At 40.1% G+C, this 13,485-nt stretch overlaps 1 protein-coding gene across 4 annotated transcripts in view; it reads left to right on the forward strand.

Moving 5' to 3' along the window:
• The first annotated feature begins 1,352 nt into the window (after window positions 1-1,352).
• The window catches only part of dennd5a (DENN/MADD domain containing 5A), a 33,730-nt gene continuing 21,597 nt past the window's right edge, over window positions 1,353-13,485 (forward strand). For 2 of the 4 annotated variants that reach the window (XM_005936492.2, XM_005936494.2), the window contains exons 1-4: window positions 1,353-1,618; window positions 10,426-10,497; window positions 11,300-11,409; window positions 12,251-12,935. In XM_005936492.2, the coding sequence (XP_005936554.1) occupies window positions 1,519-1,618; window positions 10,426-10,497; window positions 11,300-11,409; window positions 12,251-12,935 (967 nt within the window). In that variant the 5' untranslated portion in view covers window positions 1,353-1,518. The remainder of the gene's footprint in view (window positions 1,619-10,425; window positions 10,498-11,299; window positions 11,410-12,250; window positions 12,936-13,485) is intronic. The other 2 variants (XM_005936493.2, XM_014338144.2) reach the window with 1 other exon arrangement.

The raw sequence follows: 13,485 nt of genomic DNA on the forward strand, positions 1-13,485 counted from the left end.
CCCCCCCCATCGTCTTACCCAGTCAGTGATAATGTGTGATACTTCTTCTGTATCCCTCTGCAACAAAAGCAGTATTATTCTGTACTGTGCAGTGATGTATTGCAGTATGAAGTGTTTACAGATTTCACGTTTCTGTTCTGTTTTTTTAAATATGTATTTATTGAGTCATTAAACTCTTTACACAATGTGAGTTCTGAACATAGTCTGTACAGTGCACATATTTAATAATACTGAAATATACAACAAAGAAAGCAGTCGTTAGTTATTTAGTGCCACCAGGTGGTGACATTGTAACACAACTGTAAAGCAGCACGGCCTGTTTGGTTAAAATAACCCATTAAGTGTAATCTAGTTTTGCATGTGTAGCAGCGGTAATGTTTTTAAAATATAACAGATGGAAACGTTTAGCTTTGATATAGCAATTAACAAAACATGACATAAGTGTCATAACACTTAGAGGAATGACAACGCAGTGGTGTTCTTTATTAAATCAACTTACATTTTGTTTAGTTACTTGTATTAGCATCCACTGTTGCAGTACAGTTCATTGTAATGTTACTCTACAAATATTTTCGCACCCTGACATATTCACACAATACTCACACGGACTTCTTTCACTAATGTACTCAACAAATTAAAATCATAGAATATTAGAAGACCACACTTTGATGCTTCCATGAAAAAGTACAACTAATCCATTGCTTTTTACGATGCACGAGTACACTTTGGCTCTTGAGCAGTACACCTAAAATCTCTGGTAGATGAAAGCTCAGAAACCACAACCTTGGCGTAGCACATTTATGCAGCTGGTTTAGATGATGGATACATAACTTTAATTCTTTCAGTTTTTCTGGGAGGCAATGCCAGATATCTTTCCTTGCCCAAGGGCACTACCTTTGAGCGTCTCTGGGTTCATAAATAAATTATTAAATGAATAAATTCCTCTAAATGAATACCGTAACTGAATTTCAATTGTGTCAATTGAAATATTATTAATATTAAATTATGACAGAATTTTTAGACTTAAACCATCGCTCGTTCATGATTATATGTCTAGGTATGAATTTTATCCATGCGCCAAGGTGATGATTTAGTATCAATTTTGATCACTGTAAATAACTTAAGTGTGGCTAACTGGAAATCTTATTATTCTTAAAAAAATACTACTAGAGTTATAGTTGTTTCGTACTATAGACTTCCTCATAATCAATATGATTAGCATATATAAAATATGCTGTTATATTTTTTCTCATATAAAATTTTAAATTTATATATATGTATTTATTTATTCTTGACTTTTATTCTGAAGGCCGATTTCCCCCTGTATAAAGGTTTATTGTGAAGGCGCTCGAAAGGATGTCCCTTGCTGCGAGCTGATCAGGTTAGCTCAGTGTCGGTAGTGATTTTCAAGCTTCGCAGCAGCGTATCGTCGGTAATGGCACGGAGAAATCACTTCTCCGAGTTCCTTTAATATGCTCCCTGTTTTAGGGATAAGGGTACCACCGGACCAGTCTCAAAATGACCACCGGCTTCAGCTCCGGTTCCTGCCGGTTCGCAGATTATTTTGTGATCTGCGGACTCGACACCGAAAGCGGGCTGGAACCCGACGAACTGTCCGGTAAGCACATTAGCCATCTGGGTAAATGTCGGGCTGATGCTGGGGCAAAAAAAAAAAAAAGAAAAAAGAAGAAGAGAGGAATGAACGGGTATCATAACAAAGAGTCGGCGTTGATAATGAGACTGTAATGCTTTTTTTGTGCATGTCATCTATGAATTCGGTTAATGTATGTTTTCAGGGTAAATACAGAGCGAACCTAACGCCAGGCCTAGCTCATCTTCTCCCAGCCTGTTTGTTTGTAATGCTCGATGAGGAGCGAAGGGGATTACTGGCTGGTTATGCCTCGTTTAAAGCGCTGACATGCATTTAAATTCAAAGGCTGTAGATAGAGTCCTTGCTGCATTTCACACTCCGGGTGTATTCGTGTGAATTGATGCTGACGCTACGCAGTGTACACATTTTACATAAGGAAACGCTTTGCCTACAGTGAAATTAGGCTTGGTGTTGTTGTAACACTGATGCCAGTGTAATCTAATTGCATGTGACGAGGCTGTCCTACTGTCTCGTGGCTTTCACTAGAGGAGACCAGGTACTCAGGTAACGACACAAAAGGTTACCGGTCAGATCCCACCTCTGAAATTCTCATCATCTACCAGAGACCCTCGCTGAACATATAACCATCCTCTTCCTCCTCTTGTAGCACATCCAGCTCTTTACAGACTATTACATAAATAGCTTAAAGATCTAATAAGAGGACAGCATGTACTTACACACCTTGATACTGCTTTGCTTAGAGACTGAGGTCCTTTTTTTGTCATGAGTTTACCTGCATGAGGATGGCTTGTGGATGAAATTGAGCTTTTTGTGAATATATGTGCATGTGAAACTGTGGATGAAGAGTTCCTCGAAAGCCAGGGCTCTGATACAATCTGTGGACGATGACAGCATGGCCACAGTGCTTTTTTTTTTTTTTTTTTTTTTTTTTTTTTTTTAAATTCTGAGATCTCCATCATTTTTCTCTCTCTTGCGGTAATATTGTCAGGGGTTTCCAGAGCACCTGCCTCTACTGAAGGGAAAGCCCCTGAATGCTGAAAGAAAAATGCCAGTCCAGTCAGCTCACATGATGTCTTTTAACACGATATTTACATTCTTGAGCTGTAATGTCACCTAGCTGTAAGCTGAATGAGAGTGATCAAGTTGAGGGGTGTAGGCTTCTTCTCACTTGAGGCACCATTCCAATTAGTGAAGCCATTTTTAAACCTAATTTTTAGTCTTTAGTTGCACTTGTCTTTTTTTCAACTTGTCCTTTCAGTCCAGTGATTAAAAGGGATCAGTTTCAGTGAAGAGTTGATTTTAATCTCTTTTGTTATTTATTTTCTCTCCCGTATCTGTGTGATTTATTATGACTCAGCAGGTAGTGCGAGCCCCGCAGAGTTGCTGTTGTGGTTGAAAGAAGCGTCTGTTCTTCTCAGATGAATAACCTAACCAAAAATCCTTTTAGTTTTCAGAGCCTCAGCACCCCCAACTTCCTATTTTCACTTCCTTAAATTAAGTTCCTTTTTTGCGTCTTTAGCACAAAATTCACTTTGAATTCGCAAAATAAAATTAGATACGTGCCCTGTTTTGCATTTTAACTGAACCCAACCATGCGCCAAGCACGAGTTGTCTGAAGCGTCCATACTAATGCGGCGATTTGGCCTCCCATCGATACAATAAAGCTACATTTTACAGTTCCGAAGTAGAGCTTTTCAACACGTGCAACAAAGCAAACACTGTGAAAATGACAGCCATGTATTAGTGGGGATATTGCTGTGCTGTGTGATTGATTTCCATTCTTCAAACTGTGGTTTGGTACCATTGTGTAGCAGCAAAGCTACGAATTAAGAAGGCCCTATTGTGTAATTGACAGCTGTGTTGTTCTTCACTCAACGCTCAAGACACTAAAATTACCCAGAGTGGGTAACAGCTCATTTTGGACACAAGCGAAAAGACACAGATGAATATATAATTTGCAGGTTGGGTTTGCATATTTTTAAATCACCTGCATATTGCGCCTGCATACTTAATGCTTCTGCGTGCGTGATGAGGTTTCTCTTAAGGCCTTCTGACTAGACTGAAACTTTGCTTCGACATGCAAACCGGGACTCTGAGGTCAAACTTCACTGATGTTGTTCTACTTACTGCATCTTGCTGCTGTTTACTGTAGAACGAGGTTAGGGGCTTGCCCTTATCAGCTGTTTCAGTCTGAGTTGAAAAGAGGAAATGGTGTGGAAATTCCATTATTATGGCTTATGTATGATCATGTCAGCTAAACATGTGCTACAGGTATACCTGGGGGTTTACAGTTTTGGTTAGTTGTCCCGAAGTGTGTGTATGTGTGTGTGTGTGTGTGTGTGTGTGTGTGTGTGTGTGTGTGTAATACAAAAAGATGGCAAAAAGAGTTTTGGCTTTAACCTAAGGAGATCTGGCCATCTGAACAAGGCGAAAGAAATCATGGATTAAGAGGAAGAAGACGAAGTAGTCACAACTTTAAATAAATAACCTAAAAAATTTGAATGTAACGACACAGCTGTATGTCAAAGACCTTAAAAGACCTCAAAAGGTGATATCCGAAATGAGTATATGTTGACGTTATGAACAAGAAAACTGCACATATTTAGACTTGAGAAACATTTTAAATGACTTGAAGGCATCTTACAAGAAAAGATTTAATTAAATGAAACTCTGCATGCCGGTTCCTCTTTCTCAGTATGATCCAGTGGTGATTCACGTACAGTCAATCCACAAAGAATGACCGAAACTTTCTTACAGCGTGGTGTTTGGCAGCTTAGGGAGGACCTGATTAGCATATGTATGACCCTGCAGCTTCACAGGCCACGCTGGAAGCACAGGGAGCTGAAGGATATAAGTACACATGCAGACAGGCTCCACCTATTCAAATGCTAAACATCTCTTTTGAATTTCCCAGGCAGCCTCTCTCTCGCTCTCTCCCTCTCTGTCCCCGAATCCGACTCGGCAAACAAATGAGGTTGAATGGCTCAACATGAAAGCTGAAAGCTTTAAATGCAAAATGTCGTCTTTCATATTTTCACTCAGAGCTGTGTATTTCTGGACCTGGCCGGTATTTTAAAATATCCCTTTGAAAATGCATCAGTGAAGCTTTTGATGCAGTTTGAAGAGTTATTAGAAACCTCGTGATCCTCCAGGGCAAAGTGTACAGCTAAAATTATATGGCGCTGAATATAGGGGACCTCATACAAGAACTGGCTGTATAAGCTGGCCATGCTGTGCCAAGTGATTGATCCTATTATTGATAACACCTCAGTTTTTGTTTTAATATATCAAGCAGGAGGAAAGCGCTACTTTTTGCCCGCGGGACTGAAAATTTGAAATGAGTTGTCTCAACCTCACTGTTGAAGATATCAAACTGTTCTGGTAAAAAAAATAAAAGACTGTAAGTAGAAGTTTGTAGGCAAATGCTTTGAGGTTAACCACATATATCCCCCCCGCTGTGCATATTGGCGTGTAGCATGCAGTTACGGAGCTTTGAGGTCTGTGCATTGGTACCAATGGGCTGGAACTACTGGAGCTACAAGAACATTCACAGCATCTGCAACTTGATGGTGCAAAGCTGAAGAGACCCAAGTTTCTTTGTTTTGTTTTGTTTTATATTAAATTATATTTACAGTCTCTTTAAAATAGAATTTCAAATGGAAACGCCAAAAGTGGAAGCCTACTCCCCACTGATCATAATATCCAAGAACAGGTGTTATTTTCACATTTATCTTGATTTAAAATGGCAAATATTTTATCCTTGTGCACAACTGTAGAATGGCTTTTAAACTCCACTTGCTGAATGATGAAGGTTTACATTCTTCCCAGTCATGGCAGAGTAATTAAACCTGCACATTCTTGTGTAAAAGGTTGTTTTTCCACCAGGTCAAATTTTTCCGCAGTTCAATCCCCTGGCTGCTAGCAGATGTGTGCTGAAATTTTAGGCTGCTGCGGTGTTAGACCAGGTTTTATGGCCCTACGGCATCTTCTCGCCACTCTGATGATATTAGCCTGTCTGGTATTTGTAGGTTATGTGCCATATTTCAGCTTCATTATCAAAGGTGAACTAATTTTGACCATTTAATCCCTCAGAGACAGTTTTCCTGAGGGAAGAGGGAATGAATACTACCTAGCAGTTACATTGTAGCTAATAACACTATTACTGGCAACTGTACAAGAGTGTAACAATGTTGAGTGGTTAGTGATGGTGGTTTTACTGCAGTGTTCAACATGTGGGAGTTAAAATTCAGTGGTTATTGAATTTCAGCTTAATTACCTTAAAGACGGAGCCACTGTGATAAGCTCTCCTTTGTATGACAAGTTGAAAACTTTACTATGGAAAAAAAAAATGAAACCTGTCGTGGTATAATATTATATCCAGGGAAGATATTTTTATTGATATTGGTGTAGATATTATAAAAGTATTGACAGTCTGACATTACTGGGTTCGAGACATCATTCGACAATAAATAAAGACGACCGCTGCTGTCGTTGCGCCTCTGTGTCAGTGAAGGCAGCTCGTCTGGTTTCCGAAAAGAACATCTAGTTGTAAAATCACCACAGAGGGTGTTGTGTCTGCCGGTTTCTTCCCTTACTCAACACAGCCATGTACAAATATAGATGTTACAAAAGATGGAAAGTGCTAGGGCTACAGTAACCAATGGGTGATATAACAATAGCGGTTACCATCTTTTATATACAGTCTGCGAATTGACCATAGTTTAATGTGATCAGATGATGTGTTGACAGTTAAAAGAACTTGTCTTTTATTTATGCGGTCAGCTTGTCCTTTTTTTTTTTTTTTTTTTTTTTTTTTTGTATGTTGTACTACTGTGTAATGATAGTGTTTTTATTAAAAGGTCAATTACTGTTATGGGATTTTCTTGACATCTCGACATTTTTCTTAACCTAAAACACTAGCATAGGGGGATTTTTCACATATGCGATGACTAAAGATCACTTAATGGTAATTTCCACTGGTCAAAAAGTTTTATAGTCAAGTTCCCAGTTCTGTTATTTATTTTTTTGTTGGATTTTTTTCATTAATCAGTCCCTAACCTTTCATTAATTTTAGACCCTTTTTTATAGGGTTGTATGAGATGTGAATAGGGTACCTTAATGTATTTTAATGGGAACGATCTTTTTTCGGGTAAAATATATGCAACGTTAGTGATAGCGTTACAAAACTGCAAACTAGTGTTCCAGAGTTAAACACATTTTTTTTACCTCCAGACTAACTAAGAAACACCGTGCTGGTGTTTTTGGCTAATAGCTTTTAAGTCATGTTAACAACTAAATTGAATGCGATAAGGCAGCAACTTTGGTGTCGGCTTAGAAATCATCCCACACTGTAACAAGTGGGGGGAAAAAAATCAAACTTATCTTTTTGTTAAACTCACAGAAAGCACACAGGGGACCATGAGCTGTGATGGCGGGGAGTTTAGGCTGTGAGTGAGCTATCATGTTCTGCCAGTGCCGGGCCCGCTAGGTGAATGAGTGTCGACGTTATTGCTGCTGAGCTGTTTTGACGTGTCAGCAGTCTGTACAACACTTTGTGCTGCAGGGAGTTTAGTCATGTTTGAATATAGCTTTACAGTCAGGGAGGTGCATCCCTTTATGTCTAGCCTAGTGAACCGTGCCATAGTAGGAGTGTGTGTTCGTGATCACAGGAGGGATGCAGAGCTGTGGGTGGTCCCTGGCTCGCAGGATGAGGAGCTCAGTGACGCTCTACTCCCACTGCTACCGGTCCACACTCTATTACATCACAGTCCATTAGCTGGAGAATATGACAAAGGAAGATGATGTTTACACTGTAGCGTCTGTTGGTGTTTATGTTAACAAATGGCTTCTCCAGGTGAGGCAGTTGGCTTGTTATTAGTTTTAATTATAAAGATGAAGCTGAAGTGAACACCTGTCTCAGGCAGCTTCACTTAAGCCTCATGATGTAACACAACAGCCACATCATCCTGTGTGGACAGCCGTGGAAAATGCAAATCTGGGAATGATATTTTTAGTTTTTGATAAAGCTCAAATTTAATATTGTAAAACTGTGGCTGTTTCCAGCCACATGTTAAAAATAGCATTTAATTATGGCCGTTGCATTTACATAAATGGAGATTTTTCTAGAATTGTAAGCTTTGTAAATTTGCCATAGACTCTTTGTTTGCACTGTGACATCTAGGTCATGACAAGTGATGAGCACAACACTAACCCAGAGTTTTGGAGAAAAGCAACAAACTTGGATTGACTTGAATTTGGGAAAACAATTAAAAATGTACATGTTCTGAGAGCATATAGTCAAGGGGCATCCACACAGGAAACGACTAGCAGTGATGTGCCAACCAAAGACAACAGGAAGTCGGTGACTTTCTACGACTTCAAGTGAAAGTGAAGGGAAATGGGCGGGACCTGAACTAAAGTTTAATCAAATTCGATGTGAGAAGTTCAAGTTCTACTAGTAAAAGTGCAGGATACTGCATATTGACTTACGACAGGGTGGTAATTACATTTGAGGGTTACCTAGGCAACTGGAGCCTAGAATGTCCACTAATGACTGATCATCAACGACAAAGTGATGAGCAATGAGTGCATCGCTTGCTGTGTGGACGCCCCTTTTAGAGTCAAAAGTAGGGATAACTTAGAACTCGCAGGGTTAACTTTTACTTCTTGGAATTTAATCTGAGTAACATTACTCTTCATTCAAAGCTGCCTTTATTTAGTGAAAGCTCTGCATGTTTTTTGCAATTGAAACGTTAGACCCTCGTATGTGTTTTCTTTGGGAAGGACTGTTATGCCTCTGCAGTGTTTTGTTGTGGCTTCCTATAAGGCGTTGCTCATCTGTGCTCATGAGTTTCACAGTCAACAAACTTTTCTGTAGTAGCTTAAGAGCCAGGTGTTTGTTTTTAAGTTGATTTTGTTATTTAAATTAAAAGAACATGCCATCTCTTATTTGCTGCACAGCCAGATGCTTCCAGATGTTTGTTGTACTACTGAACGGGTTAACAATCAGCTTGAATCCATCGTGCTCCATGTCTGCATTCTGTCGTTGAGTTTGACCTACATTACATCCTCATGAGTAGCAGATGCCATTTTTCATCAATTGTGCTGCATTTTACATTTGCTTAAGGAAAATCAAATGACACCTAAGTGCTTTACATAAGGTTGTTATGAATTATCACCATATGTAATTATTTTTAATTAATAATCTTACTGCCTTCAGTTGCTGGGGTTTTTGTAGTCTGAGATGTGTTCCTGGCCTAGTTTCTTCCCCGTGGGCTGTTTGGATATGAAAGTAACCAAGAGATTAAAGCACTTAATCCGTAAGACTTTTATTCCCTTGCCAGGATCTGTGTGTCTGTACTGAGGACTCTAATGTGAACCTGTTTGTCGCGTCAGTCAACACTTTTATTAATGTCCGATTAAAAAAGGATAAGACTTTTGAATCCAGCGGATACTTTTGCCATCTGATGTTTCCTATTGATATAACTTTAATCCATCATTTTCAAAAAGTTTAGCTAGGGTTCTTGGTAAAATGCTAATGTGCAGCAGAGCGAATTAATGCAATCCTCCAGACTTGAGAAAGCAATCGTTTCTTGTCTGTGTGCACGTGTCATTACCGAGTCATTTTATAAAAGCAGTGTAAACTGATTTTCATGGATCTCACAGGTCACAGTAGCCTGATAAAAGCTTTATTTTGAAGGTGATGTCGCTAGAAAACAGTCAGTAGCATGTTTTGGGTTTGACATGCTGCTGTAATTTGCTCTCATTGATGTTTGTTCAATGCGATGCATGAGAACGTTTAACTGGCTGGAAGGACTGCAGAGGGTCTTTTTTTTTTTTTGTGTGTGTGTGTAAAATATAAAAATCGAAACTGAGCTGCAGAGCTGCAAAACAAGGGCGCTCATTCATTGTAATCTAACCCATGACTCTTTGCTGATAGCATCTAAACATCGGCGCACTTTGCCAAACCATGACATGTTTTCCAGCATGAAATTGAGTATGTTTTAGAGCGGATCACACATATGGAAATGTTTCCCAAAAGGACTTCAGAGAGTGTCTTTGTTAGGAAGTATTTGCAGGTTTGTATTAATCCACATTCACTGTGCTCGGTGAGTACTGAGTGCAATGTATGTGGATTGTGTAATGCTAATGATGAATGTGTCACCCACTTCAAAGCTGTGACTCATTATTGTGGTTATTTATTCTTTGTATCCAGCCACAGAGATAACACTTGCCACATTTTTTAATTGTTAGTAATTGACAGCCTTATTCTTACATTCGTGGGAAAAGAAAAAAAAAGAAAAATCCTACACCTTTCTGCTTGGAGTACTCATGAATAAAAGTTTAATACTGTATGGCTCAGTTTCCCAGACATGGATTAACCCTAGCCCACTTTATTTTTTTTTTAAGCGGAGGCCTTTAATAATCCATGTCTGGGAAACCAGACATGGATGTACTTGGTAAAGATTTCAACAGTTAGACAGTAGTAGACTAACTTTGTCAGTGTGTGCATGTTAGTAAAGGGTAGCGTTTGGCTGAGAGTGCTGCTGCTAACTTGGTGGTTGTGGATCCATGTTGTTGCAGCAGTATGGATTTGCATGATCCAGTAAAGACACAGCGAAACACAGCATCCTAGTGTCATATCCCCACCAGTTGGCTTGAATTAACATACCCACCTGTCCCCAGACGCGATGATGTCCCCCGAGTGTGCAGCTTGTTCTCAGCTGCGTGATCTGTTAACACAACATAAGAAGTGATGCGCTACCCATTAAGAAGCAGGCTTTTAATTCTATTTTTTTTTATTTGTTGTGTAGCTTTATGCCAGTATATAGAAGCTACTAAATTCAGAGATGGGGCCAGAGGAAAACTGGCAAGGGGAAATGAAGGTAACCTTCCCACCACACACACTTCTCTTCCTGCTAACTTAAGTTCAGCTTTAACCCTTAAACCCTTTAAACCCGGCACACTTTATTTTCTCGGCAGCCCTCTTTTGTTGCTGCACAGCTGTGTTTTCAGTTGTTTTCTGTACAGGTGTGGGGACACGTCTTTTCTGTTTTGCACACTCTTGATTTCTCTTCTCCCCCTCCTCCGTCTTCCCTCACCTCCTTCAGCAGCAGCTGAACAACGAGCTGATGTTTGACAATCACTGCTTCTGTTTCTCTCACACACACACAAATTCAGTGCTGCCTGCACTGCCATTGCTTGGTCAGTGTTTACTCTCCCCCTACGCTCTGAATGACTTTTCAGTACTGCCTTGGTATGTGCATCACTTCTGCTTAGCTCTGGGTTTGAATCAACTCAATTTGCGCTTCTATGACTGATTATTTTCCGTGTCCCTCTGTATTGCCAATAAAGCTGTCAGGAAGCATCGAGATATGTTAAAGTTGGCTATATTTCATTATTTTTTTTTATGATCTAATTTAAATTATCGAATGCTGCTGTTTGAGTGTATTTTCCTGTTTACCTTCTACAGCAGGAGGCTGGCAGCTTTATTTGATGCAATACAATTTTCCTCTCAAGACAAATATGCTAATGTGCTCTTTCCTCTGGAGCTGCAGCTGACATTTTTAAGCCGACTGTTCTGCTCTTGCGTCTGCATCTGGAAATCTGGTTTCTTAACTGTTTGTCTCCTGTTTTTTTTTTGTTTTTTTGTTTTTTTTTTCTGCACTCTGTTTGTTTGACTTTCAGGTGAGAATTTTGAGCAGAGTCCACTGCGGAGAACCTTTAAATCCAAAGTCCTAGCACATTATCCAGACAATGTCGAGTGGAATCCTTTTGACCAGGATGCAGTGGGCATGGTATGGTATGATGCTGATACAACTTAAGAACCCTTAAATTTTAAACATTTTTTTGGCTTTCTACCAAAGGCAAATCACCAGGCCTGCAATAAAAATATTTCACTTGGATATAATATTGAAAAAATAGAAATGGCCATAAATAACAAACAAGAGAGAGGTTTCTGTTAGGTAACACCTACTCTTATAGGGCATCCACACAGGAAGGAACAAGCAGCTGTGTGGGAGACATTAAAAAGTCATTCAGAGAGGAAACAGACAAAATAGCCTGTGTCTACATGAAGTGGGCTGATCCCAGGTTAAACTTTTTTCTCAACTGATCTCAGCTGATCGATTTAAGGGACCTCTAATGGAGTAAAGGATGTAGCTGGCATATGACAGGGTGGTAAAAACATTGAGGGTTTAGGTAAACATAGCGTGGAATAACTGCTCGTGATGAACTGTCAGTGAAAAATTGATGTGATGATCAAATCACTTGGACCCCTATCTGTTAAGGAGCAAATCAACAATTCTCCATGTAAAGCATGTATAAGTATTTTTTTGAATGTAGTGAACTGTTTCAGTGATATGAAGATATTGTATAGTAATTTTGTTTTAACTTTTAAATAATTTTTGCTGTTGTGTCTGTGAGTCAGGAGATTATTAATTTGAATTATAGACACACAACGAGAGGAGGAAAGCGACCTTACCGCAGTCTCTAAAGCTCGGAAATGAAAACATTATATCATTCCTGTTTGATCTGCAGGAAATAATTTTAATCTATCCAGCTACAGTTTCATCTCCATGATGAGCCCTTTGTCTTTGTTCAGCTCTCTGAATCCTCTCCTGTATATCCTTTTTGCAGCTCTGTATGCCAAAGGGTCTGGCGTTCAGGACGCAGATGGACTCTCGGGAGCCTCAGTTCCACTCTTTTATCATCACCAGAGAGGATGGCTCTCGGACCTATGGCTTTGCCCTCACCTTCTTCGAGGAGGTGACCAGTAAGCAGATCTGCAGTGCCATGCAGACTCTTTACCACATGCACAACGCAGAGCAGTATGATATCTTGCACACTCCCACCTCCCCACAAGGACCCGAGGACCAGAGACGCCAACACACCCCTTCTCGTCCCATGCTCCACGCCGCGCCCGCCATCTCTCGTTTGCAGCGTTTTAACTCGTACGACATAAGCCGCGACACGCTATACGTGTCAAAGTGCATCTGCCTGATAACACCCATGGCCTTCGCTCAGGCCTGCAGCAAAGTGCTGCAGCAGCTTCATCAGGCCGTCTCTTCCCCACAACCCCCACCCCTTCCCCTAGAGAGCTACATCTACAACATCCTCTACGAGGTTCCCTTGCCACCTTCTGGGCGATCCCTCAAGTTCTCAGGCGTCTACGGGCCTGTGGTGTGCCAGAGGCCAAGCACATCAGAGCTGCCTCTCTTTGACTTTGCCATCAGTGAAATGTTTAACCTGCTGGGGGTTGAGAACGTTCTTCAGCTGTTCACGTGTGCCCTGCTAGAGATGCAGATACTGCTCTACTCACAGCGTAAGTAGCTGGTCTGCTGGCCTAAACACATGTTCATCATCCACGTGCATAAGTGTCAAATATATTAATTATTATTAATTTAACATTAGTTTGTACAGTTCATTAAAATTGGACATGTTTTCTAAATAGCTGAAAGGACAAACTAATTGTAAATGATATGAAACATCTGCTTCTCTGCGGGTGGTGAGGTCATGTGATCCTGTTAGTAAAGTCGTGTCTCAAGAGATCTCTCTGGAGCTGGGGGACATGTCCCTGTCATCCCATGAGACTAGGTATTATCTGGGGAGCTTGAAGGATGTCTAACAAAGGAAACGGAATACTTAGATTGCTAATCACACAAAAATGTTGTTACACTGTATATTCATTCTAGTCTTTTCAGTCATATTTAGTCTCACCGTGTCGTTATTATTAGTTACAGGAAGAAAATGTAAAACATTATATGGTCTAATAATAATAAGAAGGCCTGTGTTAATCTTGGTCAGAACTCCTTTGCACAACATATTATCCATATCAGAAATCAGATGTGTTTCTACTATAAACAGCTGGCTGC

This window comes from Haplochromis burtoni, unplaced genomic scaffold (genome assembly GCF_018398535.1).
Source record: "Haplochromis burtoni strain Fernald_Lab_line unplaced genomic scaffold, NCSU_Asbu1 Contig_50, whole genome shotgun sequence".
Lineage (NCBI taxonomy): Eukaryota > Metazoa > Chordata > Actinopteri > Cichliformes > Cichlidae > Haplochromis > Haplochromis burtoni.